Genomic DNA, 12261 nt, shown 5'->3' with positions numbered 1-12261 from the left:
TGGTTGTTGGAGAATGTATTTAAGGGTTTTTTTTCTACCCTCTTGACACTCATTTTGTTAAAGTTTTAATCTGATAAAAGGATTGCATGTACTTACCCAGGGGAGAGAGTGCCCTGGATTTCTGTTAATTATTCTCAGAACGTCCCATTAGGAAAAGGTAAAAATATTTCTTATGTGGGTCTAACTGAAAAAATAAAATTCTACAATATTACTAAACACTGGAATTATAAATATGCTTTTATCACTATCTCAGTTACACAATAATCATGTAATTATTAAGTACATCATACACACATACACACAATGTGTGAGTAAATGAAACTGACCTCTTAAAAAAATTATGCAACTTTCAGTTGACCTAAAGCAATGTCTTCTGACTTGTATTATATCTGCCAATAAATCAGTAGTAAGTCTTCATCTTTTTATAAAGTACCTTTCATCTCTATCTGTTTTTAAGGATTTTTCTTTATCATTGGTTTTCAAAATTTAATTGTGACATGCTTTGGTTTAATTTCTTTTCTGTTTATTTTTCTTAGAATTACCTTAGTTCCTTATATTTTTGGGAGTATAGGGGTTTTTGTTCATTTTGTTTTAAAAAAAATAAATTTGGAAGAAATGTTGGCCACATTTCTTCCAATGGCTTTTCTGTACCATGTAGTTCATTTTCTCAACTTGGACACACATATAAATGTACAGCATGTAGCTTGTTAATCTACAGATCACTGCCACTATTTTCATGGTGTTTATTTAGTATTTTGCTTTCTCTGTGGCTTCATTTTGAGTAGTGTCTGTTGTGATATGTTTAACTTATCATGTCTTTTTCAGTGTATAATCTGCTATTACTCTCGTTCAATAAATATTTGTTCATATCTAATATTGTATAACCTCTAGAAGTTGCATTTGGTTACTTTTTAATCTTTCCTTTGTCTCCTCAAAAGGTTAGTGTTATTCTTAAATCATTCAATTATATTGAACATTGTTTTGTACTGGTCTCAGCCTATCAATATTCAGTGTTGTGATGGATGAGCCCTTGTAGTTCTAATTATGATCACAAGATTCCCTTCAGCAATAACCACCACGAAACTTTAAAGAGATACAGGTTTATTACTTACAAGACCTGGAAATTACACAGCATATCTGAGCCAAACATCAGTGGGAGGAGGTAATCTGGCTCTTTATCTAGTTCTGTGGACCTCCTCCCCTCTGGCAACCATCAGCTTGATCTCTGTATCTATGAGCCTGTTTCTATTTTGTTTGATCGTTTATTTTGCTCTTTAGATTCTACATATAAGTGAAATAATATAGTATTTGTTTTTGTCTGACTTATTTTACTTAGCATAATAATCCCTAGGTCCATCCATGCTGTTGCAAATGGTAAGATTCCATTCTTTTTTATGGCTGAGTACTATTCCATTGTGTATATAAACCACAGCTGTTTTATCCACTTGTCTGTTGATGGGCACTTGGGTTGCTTCCATAGTTTGACTATTGGAAATAACACTGCAATGAACATAGAGGTGCATATAATTTTTTGAATTGTTTTGGGTTTCTTTTGATATATACCCAGAAGTGGAATTGCTGGATCATAGGCAGTTCCAGTTTTAAGTTTTTGAAGAACCTCCATACTGTTTTCCATCATGACAGCACCAATCTACATTCTCACCAACAGTGCACAAGGCTTCCATGAAAAAGGTGGAAGGCGTAAGAAGCACAAATTGGTAGTCACAAAATAGTCACCATGATGCAAAGTACAGCATAGGCTCTACAGTCAATAATATTGCAGTAACTATGTATGGTGCCAAGTGGGTGCTTGAAATATCAGGGGGACCACTTTGTAAAGTATATGATTATCTAATCACTATGCTCTACACCTGAAACTAAACTGTATTTGAAAAAAGAAGGTAGTCTTTGAAGAGGTGCCCCTTTGAAATTGATGCCTGGGCATCCAAAACCTAAGCCAGGAACTTGCATTACAAAAAGAAGACAAAAAAACAAACACAAAAGTCAGGACTTACACCACAAACATATATATGCTTTAAAGTCTTTGTCTGATAGTTCTATCATCACTGTTATTTCAAGATCTATGTTAATCATCTCCTGGGTGTGGTCACATGTTCCTGCTTTCACATATATCTAGTATTTGTGATTGCATGGTGAATTTTGAAAGTTTTATGTTAATGAGTGCTTTAATATTCTCCTGTCTTCCTAAAAAAAAAACTTCAATGTTTTAAACAAGGATTGGATAGCTCTTTTTGAGGCTTATTTTCAAACTATATGCGTGGTAGTCTTAAGGAACATTTGTTTCTGAGATCTCTACTGGATGCCTGGGTGTTGAACAAGGACTCTATTCTTTGGATTTTGGAACTTTAATGTCTACCTGTGCTGTGTGATCTCTGGAATTGTTCACCTTACAATTCCCCGATAATTCTTTCAACAGCCTTGTGGATTTTCACTGTAGGTAGGCCCCATTTAGTGTTCAGCCACAAACTCAAGGAGACCTTGCAATGGAGGAAAAGATGAACTAGAGAGAGAGATGATGGATGGGGAACAAAGAGCAACATGCCAGAAGTATGTCACCATTATCTGTAATTAATTTAAATGTAAATGGATTAAATTCTACAAAGGCAGAGATCGGCAGAATAGATTTTTTAAAAAAATCATGATCCAACTATATTCTATCTGCAAGAGACTTACTGTATTTACACTGCTGTATTTGGTTAAGAAAACAGAATAAAAACACAAGTGAAACGATCCCTGACCTAAAAAATAATAACAATGAAAAGACAGAAAGAAACACATAGCTTACTGAGGTAGAATTTGGTGTTTCAACTGGGAAAAATGTCAGGTTCTATGGAATTACTAAAAGAAACACTGATTCTCAAAAGCAAAAAATGCTGAGGAGGATGTGTCATTTAATTGAGATCTAAAGTATGAAGATTAATTTGGCTGAATATTAGGGAAACAATCTATTAGTGCATTATAATTAGGTTTTGCTCAAAAGTAAAAAAGAATGTAATTATATCTATTAGACATATTAAGTGACATTTGCTTTTATCAGAGTTTATTAGAACAATATTCCAAATTGATTATTAAATACAAAGTTTGCATGGATTCTTAAAAACCCTATGGAAGGCATTTTTTACCTCTTTGTTCCTTAAGCTGTATATCAAGGGATTAAGCATAGGGATCACTAAAGTGTAGAACACAGAGGCGATTTTATCAGTATCAAAGGAGTGAGCGGATTTGGGCTGTGTGTACATAAATAATAGGGACCCATAGAATATAACCACCACTGTCAGGTGAGAACCACATGTGGAAAAAGCTTTTCTCCTGCCCTCTGCAGAATGCATGCGAAATATGGTGATCAGAATCAGAGTGTAGGATACCAAAACTACCAGCAGGGAGGAGAGCAAATTAAATGCTGAAAATAGTATGATCAAGAATTCTATTTCTTGTGCATTTGAGCAGAGCAAAAGTATCAAGGGAACATCATCACAGTAGAAATGATTTATGACATTAGAGCCACAAAAGGTCAATGTAAAAATCTTAATAGTGAACAGAAGAGCCTGAAAGGTACCGTAGAGGTACGGAATGCCCACCAACACATGACAGCGTCTCTGGGACATAATCACATTGTAGAGCAAAGGGTTACAGATGGCGGAACAGCGGTCATAGGCCATGGCAGACAAGATGAAAAATTCACTGATAATAAACATAAGGAAGAAAGCCAACTGGGTGGCACATGCGTAATATGAAATGACATTTTGATTCACAATAAAATTTACCAGCATCTTCGGACAAATAACAGTAGAATTACCAAGATCAATGAGAGCTAGGTGTTTGATAAAAAAATACATAGGTGTGTGTAGGTGGGAGTCCACCTGGGTTAAAAGGATCATGCCCAGGTTGCCTACCACTGTGACGGTGTAGATGGTGAGGAAGACCAGGAAAAGTGGAACCTGCAGCTCAGGCTGCCTTGTGACTCCCATCAGAATGAATTCAGACAATTCTGTTAGATTCTGTTGGCCCACTGAGTCCAGATAGCTCTGGAAAGAAACAGAGGGGTTATTTTTAGCTTTCATGTAGTGCCATTTAAACAATCTTTGTAGACAGGTTGAAGAAAAGCCTTTTTCATAATAGGGGATAGAAAATAATTCACACATCTGATTTTAAAATTACATTGAGTGATATAATCTTTTACTTCCCAAGAGAAGAGATACAGATGAAACACAAGCACTGTTATGACAGATTAAACTCTGACTGGAGTTAACAACGTCTGGAACATAGCCATTAATTTTTTAAAGCCATATAAATATATATATATTTTTAAAATATATCTTTATTCATTTCAGGGAGAGGAAGGGAGAGGAAGAGACAGAGATAGAAACATCAATGATGAGAGAGTCATTGATTGGCTGCAGCCCGCAACCCGGGCATGTGCCCTGACCGGGAATCGAACCCTGATCTCCTGGATCCTAGGTCGATGCTCAACCGCTGAGCCACACCCGGCTGGGCTAAAGCCATGTAAATATTAGAAATATTTATTTCATCTACACAATGGCATCATAATTTTTCTTTAGTACACTTACATTTCTGTCTGAGAATTCTTGTGGCATTTTGATTTTCTAGAAGAGAGACAGATAATATAATGTTAATGAAGTTTAAGATGTTGGGTCCCTCATTCTCACAAGGTGGGGCCTTATCCATACACTCATGAAGTGATAGATCTTTGTAAAAGTTGCAAATGTAGGCTATTTTACCCTCAGTCAAACCCTCTCTCTTACTCTGAGTCCACCATATTCAACTAGTATCATAGCACATCGGCACGTGCACAGACGTTTGTGGGGTCCAGCTAAGGAGACAGAGCTAATAATACTTAGATGTTTAGTGGGTATATTTATAAGAGTCAAGTTCATTGTTGAGAAATGCTATCCTGGAGCTGGAGTGGCTTCTAAGAACTCTCTTACCACCCAATATGCTGAGATGTGTCTGAAATTTCAGTAATTAAAATATTACACTTATAATTTTATGGTATTTGTGACTAATTGTTCATTGACAGCTGAAATTTTAAAAATTCTTTTTCCATTCTAAATAAATATTCATATTAATGCCTTAATTTATATGTATAACCTTTGGTCTTTTTTATAAAAAGAAAATCTTCAAATTAGTATAAGCTTCAAGAGGCATAAGAGCTGGATCCATTTCTACTAAAATATGTGGTTTATATCAATATTGAGGCATTTTAAACATTCAATTTTATATGCTTTCTTTCCTCTAATGTGCTATTTATATGCATTAATTTATTCCCCCATTGTGAACATGATAAAGCATTTAAAATATTTATTTGAGCATTTATTATATCTCATATTACTGTCAATTTATTTCTTGAATTGTACAATGGAGTAGATATAGAGTATAACACTGTGATTTTAAAATGTTTCAGTGATAAGTCCTGACCTCTTCATTTCACAAAATTTACATGGGGAGTCAGGAAAACAAAGTGGAACTGCTCTGCTTGAAGACAGTGAAGCTGCTTTAGCTCCGTGCCCCCGTGTGCCCTTCCTCTCATATTGAGGGTCTCCTCAGTGCAAATCTTGAACTCGTAAGTATGATTTTCAATTGCAGGAGTAATTGGAATTCAAAATTTTCAGCCAGTTAAAATACAAAATAGAATTATGTAATGTAATGCTCAGCTTTAGACTGGACAACTATCAGGTAGAAACTTCTGGGAGCCCAGCCCAAAGTCCAAACCTAGTTTTGAGCAGCTGAGTCAGGAGCCACCCTATGGCTGCTGGCAGAATTCTAGGGATAATTTTCTGCTATCCATGCAGCCGGTCTGATCCAAGGAATAGGGGATGGCAGGGGCGGGAGAGCAGGGTGGTGGTGGCAACGTGGACACTCATGAGCCACTTCTATCCCTCTTCCCTACATGAAATTGTCTGCGGTTTCTCCCTTGATCCCACTCTGCGTTCAGGTTCTTTCCTCTTTCACAAATAAGAACAAGTGTTGCAGGGCCTGCTATGGTGGGTTTTCCTATAGACTGGGAGATGCACTGGACTAAGCAAAGGATCCAGAATTCCAGTACCAATCCTACCATGTTGAAGTCTTCGATGCTTTGCTAAGAATTAGTCCAGTGTTATTTGAATTTTTCCCCATGTCTAGATTCTTTTACCCTGCTCATTTTTTTTTTGACATTTACATTTTAATTTTATTGCAGTAAAAATACTTAATGTGAAATATACCCCTGTTAAAGATTTTTAGTGTACAATACAGTTTGTAAAGCCTATTCTGAAAAAAACAAACCGAGTAGTAAGCAGCCAATAGGGGGAAAAAAGCAAAGAACTAAAAACATATGCAAGTTCATCATGGGAGTTTATCCTTATATATAAGATATATATCCTTATAGTAAAATTATTTGCAGTTTCTAAAATATTGTATGGGTAATATATATATCAAAATATTTTTTCCAAAATCACATTGAATATTTTTATATAAAATAATATTTATAAAATATTACATACCATATTAAAATTATTTGTTGTTTATCTGAAAAGCAAGTGTAATTGGGAACCCTGTATTTTATTTGGAAATCCTAACCCCCTCCTCACTAGCAATATCCAAATGCCCCTAGTGACTTTCATAAATCAAATGAATCTCTGATATCTAGTTAATTCATAGAATGTAATGCCCTAAAAATGCCATTCCACATCAGAGAACGCCAGCTAACAAAGGAGATAATGAATTTCTGTGGTATTTTAGAATCAGCTGTCAGTGACCACGAGAGTGTCCATAGTCAGAAGGCAGGCGTAAAGGTGGCAATCAAAACACAGCTTCTATCCACTCACCTTTAATGAAGAATTGAACTTTCTTCTCCTAAATTCCTCTCACTTTTTCTTTAGGTAGGGAGAATTTATGATGCTTGTGCCTGAAGAAGTCGCATGTAATTTATGTTCAAATCATCTGAGAGATTTTTAAAAATTGCTTCCCGGTGCCTGTTAATTACCCAGGACACCCTACACATTCCCCAGTGAAAAAACCTGGGGCAATTCAAGGAAAGAAAGGAAACAATGGAAATGATCTGCAGAGTCCCTGCAGACCTGCGCGATATAAAGGCACTCACAGAGTCAGTGATTGAAGCAACTGTGGAAAATCCTTGGACATCAACTTAATCCGCGTAAAACCGGCACAGTTCCCAAAATCGTGATAAACTTATAAATGACATTACATAAGATTCCTTTTTTAATTCATTATCGAAGTAAAAATATGTAGCAGCACTAGGTGAAAAATATGTCACTGACGTGTGTGAGAGAGATATACTATTCTCACATTCAGAGGACGGGGAGCTCAGATAAACCATGTAATTTGCCCAAAGCCACATGGCTGATAGCCAGGAGATTTGAAAATAATGCCTTATCTTTAAATGAGTCATATATGTGCTTTGTCCTTTCTCGTGACAAATCTGTAACAATTACTGTAATGCAGTGAGTTCCCACAATGATTACCTCCATTGTGGTGTTTCCCGAGTTGAGAGCTCATGACTCTCGGGTAATGGTCAGTCCAGCCCCTGAGATCAAGATCTAATGGGATAGTATGACCGTCTCTCCTAAATGCCACTCGCGCCTTCCTCCCCGTGACTTTCGCGTGTGTAAGAACCGAGGGCAGTCTGCGTGCAGTTGAGCGCAGATCTAACTGTGGAAGCGTCTGGCTCCCTAACAATATATCCCGGCTTCCAGGGTGTCCCAGCTGCGGCCCTCCGTGCCTTAGGCTTCCCGTGATCAACAGTCAGCTGCGTCCCCTGTGACTCTCATAGCATCCACGTAGGCGACCACGAAAATATGGGAAAGCTTTTATTACCTTCTTCCTTCAGACATTTCCTTTTCCCCCTCTTCTTTTTAGGTTGCATTTTTAAAATGTTTGCGAATCACAGCACTTCCCCTGTGCGTGGTGGGAGCTGGGCTGGCCACACTCGGTGTCGGAGTCGGGGCGGTGAAGTGGGCGATGGCACTGCCAGGAGGACTGAGAGAAACGCGCCTGCCCGCCGGCACTGAGCCCAAGTTCACGAGCCCGGCAGGCCCAGGGCGTACCTCACGAGGCAGGAAAACGAGCTGGGGGGAACCGAGGCTGGGAGCCAATTTAAAGAATGAGGTGAGGAAGGGCCGTGCAAACCCTCCAAGCCTAATTCGGGGGTCCGGTGGGGCAGCCTTGGAACTAAGCAGCGTAGGGGAGGGAGTGAGAAGGAGGCCTAGAGGGGGCGAAGGAATTCAGCCCCGGTTTCATGGGTCAGTCCTATGTGGGCCCACGTTTGCTCTGGGCACTGGTTCTTCCTGATTAGTGGCAGACCTCCTTCGTGGCAGGCAGACCTCCTTCATGGCAGGCAGACCTCCTTCGTGGCAGACCTCCTTCGTGGCAGGCCTCCTTAGTGGCAGGCAGACCTCCTTCGTGGCAGACCTCCTTCATGGCAGACCTCCTTCGTGGCAGGCAGACCTCCTTCGTGGCAGACCTCCTTAGTGGCAGGCAGACCTCCTTCGTGGCAGGCCTCCTTAGTGGCAGGCAGACCTCCTTCGTGGCAGACCTCCTTCATGGCAGACCTCCTTCGTGGCAGGCAGACCTCCTTCGTGGCAGACCTCCTTAGTGGCAGGCAGACCTCCTTCGTGGCAGACCTCCTTCGTGGCAGACCTCCTTCGTGGCAGGCAGACCTCCTTCGTGGCAGGCCTCCTTAGTGGCAGGCAGACCTCCTTCGTGGCAGGCCTCCTTAGTGGCAGGCAGACCTCCTTCGTGGCAGACCTCCTTCGTGGCAGACCTCCTTCGTGGCAGGCAGACCTCCTTCGTGGCAGGCCTCCTTAGTGGCAGGCAGACCTCCTTCGTGGCAGACCTCCTTCGTGGCAGACCTCCTTCGTGGCAGGCCTCCTTAGCGGCAGGCAGGCCTCCTTAGCAGCAGGCCTCTCGCTTTCTCCCAGGCCCCAGATGGCAGCAGCCGCACCTCTTTTACTTGAGTTCCGTGGCTCCCTGCGCTCTGGAGGCAGCTGAGGTTCATCTGGCTGCCACTCACAGGCTCGGGTCCCACAGGTGCCAGCTGCTGGTGGGCACTTGCAGGGGTGGAGAACCCTTCCTGTGCTCTGCAGGCTACTTAGAGAAATGCAGTAGCTGGCTGCAACGTGACTTCCTCAGAATTGTTCCTTGTTATGACCTCACCCCCCTGCAACAGTGGGTTCTATCTGTTTCCCACACGAAGACACAACTTCTTTGTGACTAGCTAGATTTTTTCACAGGTATTTTCATTCATTCATTCATTCATTCATTCATTCATTCATTCATTCTTCCTGACTCCTTGCTTAGGCCACTGTCAGTAAGTCAGCCTATAACCTTGGTCTTTGGGGTAAAGGTTTACCCATTTTGCCTTTTTCCCTTTTATTCGTTTGACTTTTATGTTTAAAAACATTTTAAATGTATTTATTGCCTTCTAGAGTCTTGATTATGGAGATGCTCTTTCTCATTATGGTTTGCATTTCTAACAGGACTTCTCTGTGACAATCCTGGAAGGTGACTTCTGGTAGCCACAGTGCTACAGACTCAGACCATTGTATGTTAATTTTTCAGCTTGAAGCTTCCTCATTTGTGCAGACGGCAAAATCCAAATTTCAACCCCTGTGAGGAAAGGCTGCGCTTACTAATTGTCAGAGGAGGCTTCTTTTTTTCCTAACAAGATGCCTGATCATGGTGGGCAAGTGTGTTTATAATGCTTGCTGATAAGCAAATGTTTTTAGTTAGAATTTTAGTGAGAATGCCAGTTTTTTCAGGTAGCAGATTTATCTGTGGGCTTTAGTGGAACTCTGTGCTGCTCCAGGGAGCAAAGGCTTAGTACTTTTTTGAACAATTTGAATCTCACTTCTAAAGTTTTTGCAGATGCTCCTAGGAGAGCCATGGTGTCAGAGTTCATGTTTACTTTTCATTTTCTTCCTTTTCAGAACAATAACAGATTTATTTATTTATGTGTTATCTACAATTGTTATAGTATGTTTTACTTTATTATTCAATATTTCAATGTATTCTGTTTTAAAATATTTTTGGGGGGAAGATGGAGTTACATCTAGTCTTCCATTGGCTAGAGATCCTTCCCTTTCTAGTGCAGAGCACGGTGTCTAGCTTGGCCTTGCTCTTCAAGGGGTATTCACTGAGTGAATGAAAATGTTAGCGCTGAATATGATATCTGGCAGAAGGAACACATGGCTGCTCTTCTTACTCCAAATCACTCCCAAGCTCCACACCCATGTACTTTTTCCTCAGCTGCCTTCCTTTTGTGGATTCCTGCTTTGCATCTGCCATTGCACCCCAAATGCGGATAGGCCTCCTGGCTGTGCAGGCAACCATCTCTTTTTTGGCTTGCATGGCACAGCATTTGTGTTTTGGGGTGTTTGTCACCACAGATAGATAGATATAGATGATATAGATAGATATACAGGTATATAAATATATAGGTATAGATACACTCTCTGGGGAATGCAATGGTTCCTTTCTCTAATAACAAACCACAGACACAATTTTACACTTGGGAATATTATGGTAATTGTGAATCATTAAAAATTTAATGAATCACAGATCATTTTTTATTCTAAAGATAATAATACTTTACTTTCATACTCATACTTCTCAATTAGCATTCTCTTGTATTTCAGGAGCTCTTTCAATGACAAACTGTATATGTTGATTAGTGAAGACTTGCCTCATAGGATTGGTGTATGTTCCTGAGAGGTCTGTTCTTCCCTTTATCAGTCTAACCACGGTAATGGGCCGTTGTTGAGTGTGTACACGAATCAGGACAATACTCTATAAATTGTACATCTTTGGGTAGGAGTTTTTCCCATCTTCATCCATATGAATGGCACCCCCCTAAATAACATAGTTTTCAACCTTCACAACTGCATGTGGTGCTCCACTGTTTTCATTATATCGTCTAGGAATGTTTTTCCCGTGCATGTAATAGGTCAGGAAACAAACACTGGCTCAAGCAAGAGGGCTTAATTAAAATTTTTAAATGATGACATGTTGGGCCTCAGGGCTTTTTTGGTTCAGTAGCTTAACAATATCAGGGTCAATATATTCTATTGTCCTTAAATTAATTTCCCAATCGTAGGGAGTGCTCATAGTAAAGAATAAATATTCCCCTCATAGGCCTCTTTTTTGGGAAAGAACGTTTATCTTTTATATTGTCCCTGGAAGAATTCCTTCTACAAATCATTAGCAAGAACCATTTGGCTTTTTTGGAATTCTGCTTCTCAATCTTCATGTCTCAGACTATGTCCTGCTGGTAGTGTTGTAATAACCTGGTTATTAACTAATAACTGGGAAAGAGCATAGGGAAGCTGCAATTTAGACACATGCTCAGTAAGGTCTGGGTGACATGCATAGCCCCCCTCCCCATTAACAAATGTAAGTACTACATTTGCTATAACCCATGAACCTACACTGGCACATCATGTCCACCCAAACTCCACGGTTTACATTTGGCTCATTCTTGGCGTTGTACATTCTATGGGTTGAACATATATTTAATGACTTGTGTCCGTGGTTAGAGTTTCATGCAAAGTATTTTCCCTGCACTAAAAATCCAACAAGCTCCTCCTGTTCATCCCTCTCTGTGCCCTAACCCCTGGCAACCCCTGGAATTTTATTCCAACGAAAAACCAAAATTGTATCCCAACGAAATATTTTTATTAAATGCTAAACACAGAATTTTAATTGCATGATAGTGAACAAAGAAAATGCTACAGACAAAAAGCTTTAATAAAACCGTAGTAATATTAAAAAGAATGAAAGTAAACAATAGAAAAATAAAAAATAAAAGTAAGCACATGGGAAGATGTGGAGAGTGACATGGAGCAGCTGTATACAAAAGGCAAGATAAGTATGTCCTTGCCATGTCTCAGGCTTCACTTACATTAGAAACATGGCACCGTGCAGGCAACAGGGTTCTTCCCCTTTGATTCACCAGATAATCAATCAGTGCAGTGAAACACGGCGCATAATCGGTATTGATCACAATGGGGAAATAACCCGAGCGAAGAGAGGCAGCACAGTCGGTTTTTCACAGGATAGGTCTCTTCCCCAAGGACACTAAAAATAGCTTTTGAACATGGAAAATTACTTTCTTTTTTCAGAGAGGCAAGGAAATACCACAACCTCAAAAACCAAGCAGCCAGTTATTAAGCAAGAACAACTCGTCGGGGGGGAACAGGACAGACCTAGAAATGTATGTGAATTTGA

At 39.8% G+C, this 12261-nt stretch overlaps 1 protein-coding gene across 1 annotated transcript in view; it reads right to left on the bottom strand.

Annotated features, from left to right (window-relative positions):
• LOC308565576 (uncharacterized protein) overlaps positions 1-12261 on the bottom strand; it is a gene marked incomplete at both ends in the record, with an annotated part of 32785 nt that overhangs the window by 7867 nt on the left and 12657 nt on the right. Inside the window, one exon of the mRNA XM_081154891.1 lies at positions 3915-4046. Within this exon, the coding sequence (XP_081011017.1) occupies positions 3915-4046 (132 nt within the window). The remainder of the gene's footprint in view (positions 1-3914; positions 4047-12261) is intronic.

Source organism: Miniopterus schreibersii (assembly GCF_964146895.1).
Source record: "Miniopterus schreibersii genome assembly, chromosome: 12".
Taxonomy (NCBI): Eukaryota; Metazoa; Chordata; class Mammalia; order Chiroptera; family Miniopteridae; genus Miniopterus; species Miniopterus schreibersii.
This window is presented reverse-complemented; position numbering and strand designations above follow the sequence as displayed.